This window comes from Stigmatopora nigra, chromosome 17 (genome assembly GCF_051989575.1).
Source record: "Stigmatopora nigra isolate UIUO_SnigA chromosome 17, RoL_Snig_1.1, whole genome shotgun sequence".
NCBI lineage: Eukaryota > Metazoa > Chordata > Actinopteri > Syngnathiformes > Syngnathidae > Stigmatopora > Stigmatopora nigra.
The window spans coordinates 2968931-2983334 of NC_135524.1; the positions used below are offsets into that span (position 1 = coordinate 2968931).

The window sequence follows — 14404 nt, forward strand, 5'->3', positions numbered from 1 at the left end:
TAGCCTGCACTTGACAAATCAAGTGCATTCAAGCTTGCCACCATTGCATAAATGTGCACAAACACACACACAGACAAGTAACCAATGTGGATGAAAACATTACTGGGTGCCATCTTTCAACCAGGAAAATTGCCTTTTAGTTCCCAGCTGTCAGACTGAATCTATCAACTACTACTGCGCCCCCATTTCGGATAGATACAGAGATCAACACACTCCTCAACAAACATCTTTTGAGAAAGTTCAATTTGAAGAGGTACTTTCACAACAGCACTGGCAAATCTACACGGATAAATAGCACTGTAAATAGAGTAAGAGAGAAGGAAAGATCCAGATGATCCAATCCAAGTAAAACAACGGTTCGGCTGTAATTGTAGTCGTTTTGTCTCCGTCAAATCCTTAATGATAGTCAATAATTTAGTTTTATGAGAGAGGGAAAACCCATTGATTTTTACCAGATGTGTAATCAGAAAGGAGATGACAGCTGAGATCAAATGTCAAATCAATACAGGCTTCTTGTCTAAATCCTATACCAGTCCAAATTTGAGGTTAGTGAAAACAAACAGGCACAAACCAATGAACTCAGCCTATCTACTTCTGACAGTTGCAACCTTATTTAGAGATGACTCAGGACAATTTTAGTGTAGCTTCCACATATCCAGGTATACATAAAAATGGCATTTACCAAATCTAGAACCAGAATTTTCTATTGGATGATTAGAGGGATACTTTGACCACCAGATTTTCCAAACCTGCAGATGTGCATTGGTTGGGTATTACAAAAAGCTGTTTGGGAACCCAAATTAAGTAAACAGATTAATGATTAATCGACAAGGCCGCCAACACAGAGATTTAACAGACTCAAGTCATCAATCACTGGGCTTAGCAGGAGAAAAATACCCACAATACTCATCTTCTCTAATCCTCCAATTCCCCGAATCCTGTTCCTCTCATTAATTTGAATTAACATGCTGGAACACCTGCACATAAGCGAGACAATACTATGAAATCATAATTGAGTCATGAATAGTTTCAGTCCTTCACAATGATGGAAATCATATGGCACTGAAATACATCATTTTTGTTGCATTTTAAACAACATTACAGAAGAAATATGGATAAAATGTCCAGTCAACATGGCTTCCGACCTTGCTGATATAGACATTCCTTACTTTGGCTCAAATGTGATGAGGTTTCCAATAAACTCATACAAATTTAAGCATTTTAAGTTAAAAAAAAAAATCCTACATTTGGCAGAGATAAGTATTGCTGATCTGTTTCCACAGTGCTGACGGTTACAGCAAAACTCAAGAGATGTCAACCATGACAATGAACTGCATCACACTGTTCAAAAGGGGTAGGGGTGTTATTTGCTGACAAAAGATTAATCTACCCCCAACTTGTTATAGTACATTAGCTCATTAATCAAACTGGCCTCCCATTGTGTCCCCTCGGTGTCCACCAGCAGCTAGAATGTACCATGCTATTTACAGATGCCAGAAATGTTTCACTGTCGTTTTATAAACTGGAATAAAAAGCACTAATATGCTAACAACATTTTTAAGAACATCTGAAGCAGTGTTTAATGACTCATAACTTAACATTAGCATCGTATTAGATTAGAGTTGTATTTAATAGTGTTTTTGGTAAATTAATTTGGTTGCAGTAGCAAGCACAGACACAGAAGACATTGTAGAACTAGATAACTATTGTGTGACTTCAAATTCAATCATATTTTACAAAACAATTTCTTGTGAATATCTGCATTCATTCAGGTTATTATTTGGGGACGGAATCCTAAAAAAAACTTGATTTTGATGATTATTTTAGAAGGTATATGACCATAATTTTCAACACAAGTCGTGTTTTTTTAAGTACATTTTCAGAATGTCACAACTTCATTAAGCCTTTTAATGGCCTGGCAAGGGCTAACTGTTTAATATTGTTAATATGCAACTGAATATGTATTTACTTGTATTATTTTTTTTTAACCAAACATCTAATTCAGATGCCGCCCCATGTCGCCTATGTATCCTGAATTGGAAATTCTGAGAAAGCAGCATTACAAGAAGCTCCACAGGGCTGCTCGATCTTGTCAAATGATGTCTCAAGTGTGTGTGTTTTTGTATCTTTTGAGCCGCTATCTCAGCACAACACTCTTATGTTCGACCTCTTGTTTTGTTGTACCCAGGAAAGCAGAAAATTAAATCCAGTGGCAAAGGCACATCAGCACAGGCCAATCTGTCAACGTTACTCAGTCAGTCATCGGCTACTTTTTTCTTCAGATACACTCAACAAGTACTACAGAGTATGAAGTTGACAATATATCCATATGGTGATATATTGCAATACTTCGTATCCCAATAGGTTATTGATATCCTCACGCCGAGAATCAATAAACCGTTTTAAAATGGTTTCCATTAAATATAATGTAAGTTTAAATCCACATATTAAGCTGGATATAATGTTTAGACTAATAGGACAACATAACATATCAGATCGCTGAGTTTCTAATAGGCTTTTTTGGAAATTGAGCCTATAAAGATGGTAATTTGTAATGGTTGACCTGTCTGTTAAAATCTATAGTCTTTACATAGTGTGGTAATTACTCGACAAACTAAATGCAATTAGTGAGGGCCTTTGTGATTAAATGTGTAATTATAATGACTTAAATTCAACTTCTATTCAACAGACTGGTTTTTAAATCCGAATATTAACCTCCACAAAGTCTCCTTTTGAGTAGAACTGTGCTAAATAGTTCTAATATAGTCAAATCATCAATATACTATGTTGATATTTCACCCTTAATACTGTAAAGTCTAACTGGATTGTACATTGTAGTGTATTTCTCAACTCTCTGGATATTGCTACATTTTGACCTTCACTAAAGTCACTCAGTAATAATAAATAGTACAATCACTATCAGGGATTTAAAGATGTTCTAAAAGAAAGCCCCATAGAATTTTGCCTCCTGTAATTAATGCTCAGTACAGATTAAAGGGAAAGAAAGACACAGATTATATCAGCTTCAAGTGATCTGATTTTGCAGCAGTGGGACACAACACCAGACACCAGACAGACGGGAACACTTCCAGAATAATGCAACGGGAGTGAAAGGAAAACAATTCGGGTTGAGAATCGAAAAAAATCACCTGACATATGGACACTTGGAGCATATTTAGGTTCCCCAACGAATAAGAATTATAGCACAGACTGTGCCAAGCAGCTTTTATGTGGCCCTAGAGAGAATTAGATTCACAGCTTTTCTGGCCTGTGTATATGACTAATAGGGTAAAAATAAAAAATATGTATCCTAGCTTAGTTTGTTTAGGTCTCACCATGTGTTTTGGTTCTTTTTTCTGTGTCTACCAAGACATATTTAGCATTCAAATAATGCCCATATGTGCCCTAATCTCTTAAAAAATAAAAAGGCTCCATACCCACCCATCCATCTGCAGCGGCTTAAAAAGCTGTAAATGCAATGAAAGTACATCACTGCAGCATAGGTTATACATTTGTCTGCTAAGTGAAGCATTTAGAAGCAGCCTTTTCCATTTTACAGCCAAGTTAGTCTTATCCCATCTTATCCCATATATGCTGACACATTGGTTCTGTTAGTTAAAATTGTCATATTTTTACGACGCAGAAGCTTAAACTGTAAGGAAAAGTGGATGAGTAGAGTACTAAAGAAAACCACAATGTCGTATTGCATATATTCAGATTAGCCGCTGTATTACTGGGAATTAAAAACAGTAACATTTTTGCAGTTGTTTTCAATATACAACAGTTTAAGCAAACTACTACAGTTTAAAAAAAGTACACCACACATTGCATTAGCCTGCTTGAAAGTAGTACCAAATTAAAAGCCACCAGAGCAGGGAATTGAACCCACAACCTCTGTCTTTGGGAACTACCACTCTCCCACTCATCCCCAAATTACATCAAAATGAATACTTTGTTATCCTGTGCTGGAAAATGACCGAATGGATAATTATTAACCCAAACTTCATACAAAACTGGACTCTAATTGAAAGCAATCATCCGAACATCTGCAAAAAACTTGCTATGGTCACTTTTTCAATATGTTAGGCTAACCGTAATTATCAGAATCTCATTAAACTTTGACAAAAGGTCACTCCGACACAACCCAAAACAACCTTGCAATAGTGCGGCTTATACACATGCACTGTTGCATTTGAAGGTGTCCTTTCCGTGATGTCAGCCTCTATGTGACCATATGAGCCTTTGCCAGTATTGATGACTGGACCCTAGCGGGTGGGGAGGTGACGATGATTTTTATGGCCCACATTGCAGTAGCCTAATCCATTCCTCTCTGTGCTGGTGGATCCTAATGGCCCGATACAAGACGGTTAGTGTGAAGTCGATGTTGTGCCCTAGTGCAAATATTGACTGCATTGACCAACTCTAGCCTGCAAGCCTGGCCTACATTGCACAAAGCTCAGAAAAGAGCCATGACAAAACAAAACGTGCACATTTGCAGCGATATGTCAACACTAAGAATCAGCCAATACATTCTGGGAAACAAACAGAGGGGAGTTTTGTTTGTATTTGGCCATTTAAGCTCATTTTATCCTGGCCCTGATAAAAAATTGGCATTATAATAACCTTAGCTAAATGTACTTGTCATGCCGACTAAGCTGTTTCAGCAAATTAGCAAGAAAATGTCATTCATTCCTTGGACTACACGTTAGTGCCTACTTGAGGAGGTAAGTCTGTCAAGTGGAAGCACAGTACATTGACTATTTGGGAGATTTTAAAGTCTCTATGGTGCATCTGTCAGAAGGAGTTAAGTGCTCTTATTCTTTATTACCTTCATATTCCAAGCCCAAGGCCTTCATCTCCTGTAGAATTATTGCACTGCATCCAGACTGCATGTTCTGAAAGGTGCCAAATTCACAATATGACGTGGCGTTGCAAAAGAGCAGACAGCCCGACAACTGTCATTTCTGTTTCTTGAACCTCTGTGGATATGAGACACAGTGTTTTAAAAGTGACTAGCTATTACACTCAGCCATTGTTTCAGTACATCAAGGCTTGATATTTTTCTTTAACCTTCGCCATCTTCCATTAGTGCCTGTGACAAGACAGGGCTTTTCGTCATCTGCTCTTTTCTGCTTGAGCGAGACCAAAGGCGACGTGGGAGAAATTGCCTTCAAAGAGCCTCTCCAATGGTTTATTAGCTTCACCACTTACAGTATCTAACTTGTTCTTCCTTACATGAAGACATCAAGCAATAGATTCATTTACAATAACCAAAAATTAACAAAGATTTATGACTACTTTGACACAAAAGCTGATCACTGAAACTTTGCTCTAATAAAGCAACCTAAAGTACTACATTCTACCTTGAAATTGTGGGAGGGACATTTTATAATCTGGGTGTTAACAATAAGGAATGAGAGGTGTGAAGATCATCAGTGATGCTACGTTAATAACAGCTCATCATTCAAAAAGTTGAAGCGAGGAGAATATTTACTGAGTCTTTGACTGCTTGGAGTCAGAACACGGCAGTTAATATCTGCTTTAGGAAGATAAAATGTTAATTAACTTTGCTTGTGTAGCAAACTAACATTTTATGATGACAACAGCTTTGACCCTTGTATATATATACATATTCACATGTACATATATACACACATATATATACACATATATACATACACATATATGTATATACATATATACACATACACATATATACATAGATACACATATATGTATATACATATATACACATACACATATATACATACATACACATATATGTATATACATATATACACATACACATATACGTATACGTAAATACATATATACACATACACATATATATACATATATACACATACACATATATGTACATATATACACATACATATATATGTACATATACACACATACATATATGTACATATACACACATACATATATATGTACATATATACACATACACATATATGTACATATATACACACACATATATGTACATATATACACATCCACATATATGTACATATATACACATCCACATAAATATACATATATACACATCCACATAAATATACATATATACACATACACACAAATACTTTGTATCTAATATCATGTTCAACAGTAAATGGTGTTAATTTAAACCTGGCAAGGTACATTTCACCGCAAATAGTTGTGATGGCTTTTCTCATCGCCTTTGCCTCAATGTTTGTGCTGAATTGTACACAAGGGAAAGAATAGACAGCTGGATAACACAAGGCCAGAGCATGAAAGGCGGACCCCCCAAACACCCCCCACACCCCTACACAGAGATTTGAAACACCTGCCCAGAGACCTCTGACGAGCCAAGAAGGAAAGGAAAGGTTCGATAATGGGTCATTTAGTTAGTTTTGGCAAGCTGTTGTTGGTTGGCCTTGATTTTATGTCTGTTGTGTGATATGGATAGCAAGCGTTTGGCAGCATATGCCCACGCACACAGCTCATTTTATAATGCTGGCAGGAAGTACTTTGCATGGAAGATAAGGGCAAGAAAAAAAGAATAGAAATAATGAACTGAGTAGAAGGGGAGGAAGAAAATCAGGTGGGCCACCGAGACAGTTAGAAAAGCTTTATGGTGTTGCGCCGAGACAATTTCTGGCTCTTGTTACAGATTCTGAAATCCGGCTGTGTAGTATTGGCAAATAATGAGATTGTACTGACACATTTTTTGGGGAAAACAAAACAAAACAAAACAAAAATTAACGCAGCTAGATAGTTGAAAAGGAATAAACAGACATTCGTCATATTCTTCTAAGGCTGCAGGTTGAAATGGATTGGATCCAGTAGTGATAAACTCATTCAAATTCAAAGCACAATGATTGGACACCACATGATTGCAGGCCTATCAACATTTTGGAAACATCATTACAATCGACAAGTTATTTCTTAGTACTAGCCAATACTGATAACACCATTTACTACCTTATGGATACTAGTATCAGTGCAATCCAGATATTTAATACTTGCAATACTTCTACAGATAACTATTAATCAACCAACTCCAGAAATTACAAAAATATACTTTACAGGCTGGAATCTCAAGAATAGGACAGTTTTGAGTTCAAATAACTCAAATATCATGTCGATTAAATACCAATGTACACTTTCTGCTCATTTCCAGTACCTGATAAGTACAAGTTGTGATAGGATTTAAACATTGACACTCCTTCCGAGACTAGCACCTTATCCACAGTCCATTGGAGCAAGTTATGAGTGTGATCTCTGTATTTAGAGCTGGCGGTGGAAAGGCCACTCCAACTAAGTGGTACTGTATTAAAGGACAAAGACCTCCATGTCTTTACCTTCTCTCCCCCTCACTACTATCAAGGAGAGACATTAAAAAGCCTCACATCTCATTGCTTCGTCAGTGTTATTACCATATACTACACTTTACAGCATATTACAGTACGGCTAGTCTTCATGAGCTGTTGGAATCGAAATTATACTGGGAATATAGAAATGTATGGCATTATTTTTCAAAAGTATATATAGTTAAAGGACTGGTCAGAATTCTTAGACCAAATAGTGGTATACAATAGTTGTCCCTTGACTCAGTTTCACTTTATGATCTTTTTTTTCTTTTTAAGATTAGATCAGCAGAGGGCGCGTATGGGATGTAACCAGACAGTAGTGGAAAATTGGCTTTTTGATTTTGACCGATCATAGCATGTGGACAGATGGAGAAAAATGAAAAAAAAAAAACTGATCTAACTCAATTCCTCCTTGCTCTCACCCTTCACATTTCATCTGTTTCATCAGAATCATTTAACGTGATCCCTTCTCAGTTTAAAGCCATCTAAAAATGAAATTGTCATTTCCGTTCAACCACCAGTCAATTATCTTTCCGCATCTGTTTTTTTTTCTTTAATTCTTAAGGCAAACCATCTTTTTTTCCAAGAGCTAATCTCAGTAAAATCAGCAGCTTATCTCCAGTCCGGCTATATCAGATATGAAACCACGCTAAATAAATAACGCTTCTACATTCCCGCTGCGAAAATAATCGGCTGAGATCTTTGAGAACAAGTGATTGTCTGAGGTTGAGCATGTTTGCGATATTAGCTGCAGGTTTATCCAATTTATGGAAGGTTGTATGTGATGGAATATCTTTCATACTGTCCTTCACCCTTGAATCTTCCCAAGACCCTAGGCTCATTTTCTCATCACAGGATAATTGCATCTGGCAGGGATCAGCCAAAGTCATGATATAAGTAAAGAGGTTAAATAGTGCCGAGATCGGATTAATGTTTATTAATTTAACTAACTCTGGATTTACACTAGTTCTAATTGTCCACAGTACAGTGATAAGCAGAAAGAGTTGGAACTGCCGTGTGTGTACTTTCTACCACAAATAAAACCAACAGAGTGTGACTGTACTGCAAATGAAACTTTCTCAGAAAATTAATTTAAAAAACAAACATGGAAGATTTAATTGAAAAGACAGCGAGTTTTATACACACTGACCTAAAGAAAATTAAAAATGTCTGATATCAAGTGGATTATCCCCCAAAAATTATGTTACATTTACTAATCTAAAAGTTATATTACATTTACTAACCTTTGTTATTTATTATTTTCTGGTGTCCCATCCTATAAAGTCCTTAAATCTTTCCATTAGTGTTCCCAACAACTTGCATTGACTAAATAAGCATTTACAAAATAACAGCCTTAATTTCTAATCATAATAAATAATGTTGCACAATTCCATACCATTTAAAAAAAAACTATTATTTAAACAGAATCTCTAAATCTGACTGCTCCTAAAGACATCCACAGCTCAATTAGACCAACATTTAGATTTTAAAAAAATAAAATTACATCCTAGTAAAGCTCAATAGTACTCTGAAATACTATGGGGGGAAAAACAACATTTTTTTTTACCGATTTACATGAATAGGTACAGTAGATCAATATACAGAATGTAACACTACTCCATCACTGCCTACAATCGCCTATAAAAATGGCATAAGTAATGTAATGCCTCATCTATCCTAGCCCACCTTACCACAGTCACCCACCAGTGCTTAATTACATCTGTGCTACAAAAGGAGCGACAGTATATTTGGCTATTGCAACAATGCCCGTTCCACATCATTATTCAAATCACAGCCTCTTCAGTCTCATAACAACGTGATGTTAAAGATGGAAAATATCCAAGCAGCTCAAAGTATCCATTAATCCCCTTTGAGGTCAAGACAAGTCTCCTCTATCAATCTTCATTCACTGACACACCTTTACTCAAAGAAAAGCCTTATTTAACACCATTTTCATATTGTCATGCTTATTCCTACCTATGCGTTTCATAGCGTCCTTTCATGATTATAAATTCTAAGCTCAATAATTCATGCCAGACATTTCAAAAAAAATGACCTCCAGTCCTCTCATGGTGAGATTATATTCTTTGTTTTTATCTTATGCTCATTTAACTCATTGGCAAAGGAAGGTTGGCCTTCTCAGCTAGTGTTTACGGTTTAAATGAGTTTATATGTATGTGATTAGCTATTCAAGAGCGAGCCAATTTTTTTGTAGACAGGTGCAGGTGCCACTTTACATTGTCAGATTTCAGTGATTGCCTCCAAATATTCTCCACAATCTAACAAGTGTCCCATCTGTTTAGTCTAGTTTATTGTTTGCTTCGAGTAATTCGAATCTGATGTCGTTTTTAATCGGTAAATACTCATTTGCTTACTTTACACAGTTATGAGTTGACTTGGGCAAGCTTTGTTTTATTTATTTATCTTTCTTATCACTACTCAGCAATATTTTATGGATATGGATAACTTTATTCATCCCATAGTTGGGATATTTCATTTAAATGACATTTTGCACTATAAATGTTATGAAGTACTGAATGAAATACTCTTAAAATACAAATAAGTCAATCTTACCGTTACTTTTGCTTAGATATTCTCTGTGGTCGTATCACAATAAATTTGATGATTCATGCATCTGCCAGGTGACAAAATCAACACATATGTGTGCCTAAAATGAGTACAAAATATGAAATTAACTGTAGTATTTTTTTCCATCCAGAAAAGTACCGCAGATGCCACATATTGCATTATATTTTGAGCAGAATTCACATTTGGCTATATTTCCCAATGCGAAAATAACGACTAAATATATAAAGTATTAACTTTGCCTACTTCAAATGAGACAATGACATGATTTAACAGAACAAACTGTCACATTTAAAAGACTGGATACTAAATTGGAGTTTTCCAAGAGTTGAAAACAACTCCATAAATGTTTGTCTTCAAATTTTTTTGACAACAGCCCACCTCCATGCAATCATGTCAAGCCAAGAGTGACAACATACATCTGTAATTCTCCCACTACCTTTTCTGAGATGACAGTTATTTTGCATGGATGCAGAATTTCTGTGCAAATGGTCAGAAACTGTCAGTAAAGTCAAGATAAGTGCACATATTGAAACTGGACAGCACTCTCATATTTTCAGAAGCCTAAGCAAAAAAAAACTATAAATGTTATTCTAAATAATAACATGAACCTGCTTTCTATATTACCATACATCATTTTTATCTGAAAGGTCTTTTTCATAGTCCACTCCCAGTCCAGCAATCCAAACATCAAACCGACACTCAATCTTGTCACCCATCATTGGTGATTAAATGCCTCAGGGACGAAAATAGTTTCTGTCTGCCTATCTGGGATGAGCAAAACCTCTTTTAGTCAAAACATATCTTTAAGAGGGAAGAAAAGTGGGCTTGAATCTGAAAAACAAGCAACATACACCAAAAGCTGACATGCAATAACCAGCAACTTTCAACACTATCAGATAATATGCAAAGGTTAACAACCACACTGTCATTAACCATTTTACTTTCACAATTTTTATGATTTACACTTTGAGGGATATACGCTTCCGGGATGTCCTGTTATGAGAGCATTCTTAGTCATGTGACATTTGTGCAGAGCTCTTCAATACCTTGAGCTGCCCTTCAGCAAAAGTCATGTGTTCTGTACTACATTACTATGGCAAATCAGCTGTTTTCGTCTTACTTGGTATACCAATATACTATATGTAAACAATTCCAAATGGAAAGAACGCACTGCAGCGAATAGACTGCAGTATCCTGTCAGCTAGTAGCACCAAAGCATTCGCTTGGAAATCTTGACTTTATCTACTGAGCCAGAAAGTGAGACCAAAAAAAAAAAATGTAATTAATGACATATTTCCTGAATGTCTAGCTTACTGGTGTCGCTTTATAATAGAGATATGATGCCAAATATAGATTTGTTGGCTGTTTTAACAAAAGATCCTTATTTATAAACACTCCAGGCTCACTGTTGAACTTGTTGAACAAATATATAGTTTGTATAAAAACCACAATTATGATTGTTGTTAAATATGTAGCAATGAAGCAAATACTGAAATAAAAAAGGAAGGCCCTGAATATGCCAGCCAGGTAAAGTTAGCAATATGTGGGCGTTGAATATTTCACAGGGACACGGTTTACATAATCAGTGAACAAATACAAAAGACAGGGATTGGCAGAAAAATTAGACTTTACAACATGAATAGAGACATTCTAAGCCCTGTTTTGTTTCCATTTCTATTACTATTCCTCACACATCTCAGACATAGATAAAATGTAAAGACCTCATTGACTCTAAAAAGAGAGCATCTATAACTGCAGCAATCAATTGTCTTGCATTCACAGGTCAGAAACCCTTCTAAAAATTTCAAGGGTATTGCATAAAAAAAATACAATGTGTACTGTCAATTCTGCCTTTGCTATAAGCGATTAATTAAGTGTATGGACTATGAAATTAACTTTAACTCATCCCACAGACACTCAACTCAATACTCTTCTGATTACTATAATTACTAAGCCGTGCAATTCTCATTATTGTGAACCTGGAACATGTTTAGGTGCCAATTCAGAGGCACTGTTGATGAAAAATGTGGATTATTATCTATACGAAGCAGACCACTTGAGACCATGCTTGCATTGGCGGTCCTTATTCTGTGCATGTATGCCAATAAAAAACGAAATAAGGTCAGTCCATGTTTTCCATTAACTATCGAACACTGAGGGAAGTGAGAGAAAGTCATTCAGAATAAAATATGATATGCTAAAATGTGAATTATTCATACATGATCACACTGTGATCCGACTCACCGTAAAATATGAAAATGGTCATTTTTTTAGACAATGATGGACACCTACCTGTCTTTAAGCTTCACACATCAACTTGATAAAAATGGTTCATATTCATAGGCAATAATGTACTAATTTCATCAAATGACAAGCAGCTTATTAGCCTAGACAAATCTAAAAAGAGCACATTTGATAATAAAGCATAGAGTTGAAAGCTGTGAGGAAAAATAAGGGTTGCTATAGGGATAAGGAGTATTTTTTTAAAGTATAGCTGTGTAAAATTAGTTTTTGTTCTCAAAACATATCACAAAGTAGTCTTTATGAAGACTTATGGCTATAGCTGAATTGTGAATGTTTGTCTAAATATGTGTGTATTGAGTCTAGTTCAAATGTGACCATGGAAAAAAATAACAAGCTTGAAAGAAAATGGATGGAAGTAAAATCCATTAGAAAATAGAGGCTTTTAAAAAGACGACAGAATAGTATGTACCATTGTGACCGCATCTACAATTGGTGTAAATCGATCTAAACTACAGTGTACTGGAATCATAAAATCAATGACAACACGTGCTTCGAGTGGAAGATGGTTGTAGAAAAAAACAACAATACACGTTCAATACTTAGTTCAAATAAGACCGAGAAACTGCCTGCCATTGGCTCTTTTTAAATCAATCAACAGTGTACACAAATCAAGCAGATTCTTTCGTCACTTCATTTGCTAATGGCTTTTCTTTAAGCCCAGAAAACAAATTGGACGGAATTCTCAAGGACTTTAGTAAATACGACCAGTCTCCATCACTGACAGTATAACAGTAACTGCATCAGTTTTTAAGACCCACGTGGCGACAAATATTAGGACCCTAATCACCCACTCAAACCAAATCGATTACATTTAACCCTTGTTTAGCACGTTTAAGCAACATTTCAGATTTCTTAATTCAAGCAAAAACATGCAGTGATGTAGAAAAGTGAAGAATCAATTACCTTAACGGCTTCAGCGTGGGACACTTTGTCAAAGACTTTATCGTTGACTTTCATGATCTGATCCCCAATCCGAAGGCCTTCTTTCTCCGCCAAGCTTCCCGGTTCCACCAAAGACACATAGATACCCACTCCATGCTCCGAACCACCCCGGATACTGAACCCCAGGCCTTCATTGCTCTTATGTCGCTTCATCGTGACCTGACGGAGCTCTCCAGGAGGCTCGTGAATAAAGTTCCTGCCCAGTAGGGGGACCAGAGGAGCTGTCCCATCGCTGCTGGTGCTGAAGCTATCCGGGGAGCCGCGCAAAGCCACCTGGTACTCTGACGGGTTATCCTTGGAGTAGTGAGCGGTCGGACTCGGGCCCGGACCAGGACTAGGTTCAGCCGTGCCATTGCTTGCAACTAAATCCGATTTCAAGTAGAGCCCTTCCGATGTATACTGCTCGAAAAGGAGCTGATCCGAGCGGGGGATCACCAGCCGAAGCATGGGGAGAAGTTGTCGCTTACTAGGCGCGTTGAGGATGACGTTAAGCGTCTGCACCAGGTCGTAAACGTTACGTTTGGAGTGGTAGACATTAAGGCAATGGATAAACTGCTCCCTCTCAAAGTCGTTGAGCAGCAGGTTGAGCGCGTTGTGGAGCTTTTTCACATTGGCCGATAACGTCCGCGCACTCGACGCCACCGAGTTGGCCGATGAGCTGAGCGACACGCGCTCCAAGTCGGTGCTGCTCATCTCGACGGTAGCGTTAAAGCGCGGCTCTTACGAGATCCTGCATCGGGATGATGCCGGGGTGTCGCATCGTGGACGCTAAAAGCACCCGCAAAGTTCGCCCCCTCGGTGCTTAGTGTCGCCGTTTTTGTTTTCCACGGGGTCAGGTGGCCAGCGAGCGAAGATCTGCTTCTCTGGTGTCCGCCTATGAGCGATCACAGCCGGCTTGCGAGTGTAATAAACACCGGTGATCAACTAGACATAGCTATAAACATCTATATTAATAAAATGTTATAAAGCTTATCCAAAGAAAAAGTTGCGGCGAGTTTATTACCACCCTCTTCTCTGTTACAAACAATTCCAGATGGTTCAATTAAGAAAATAAATGACTTCAGCTGGAAAAGTGACGCGTGTGGGAGGAGGGTGGTTCCAAATATGCGTGGAAATAAGCCTACGATCCCCCACGCGTTACTACAGCGACCGAGCGGCGAATGTGTCGGCGTAATACAGCTTGCTGGTCCTAAAACGCTAGTGGAAGTGAC

The 14404-nt window shown here is 37.3% G+C and overlaps 1 protein-coding gene across 4 annotated transcripts in view; it reads right to left on the bottom strand.

The window, feature by feature from the left end:
- The window catches only part of whrna (whirlin a), a 38776-nt gene extending 24372 nt beyond the window's left edge, over positions 1-14404 (bottom strand). Inside the window, exon 1 of one of the 4 annotated variants that reach the window (XM_077737874.1) lies at positions 13155-14404. In XM_077737874.1, the coding sequence (XP_077594000.1) occupies positions 13155-13886 (732 nt within the window). In that variant the 5' untranslated portion in view covers positions 13887-14404. Of the gene's footprint in view, positions 1-4828; positions 4975-13154 lie in introns of those variants that run through there. The other 3 variants (XM_077737872.1, XM_077737873.1, XM_077737875.1) reach the window with 3 other exon arrangements.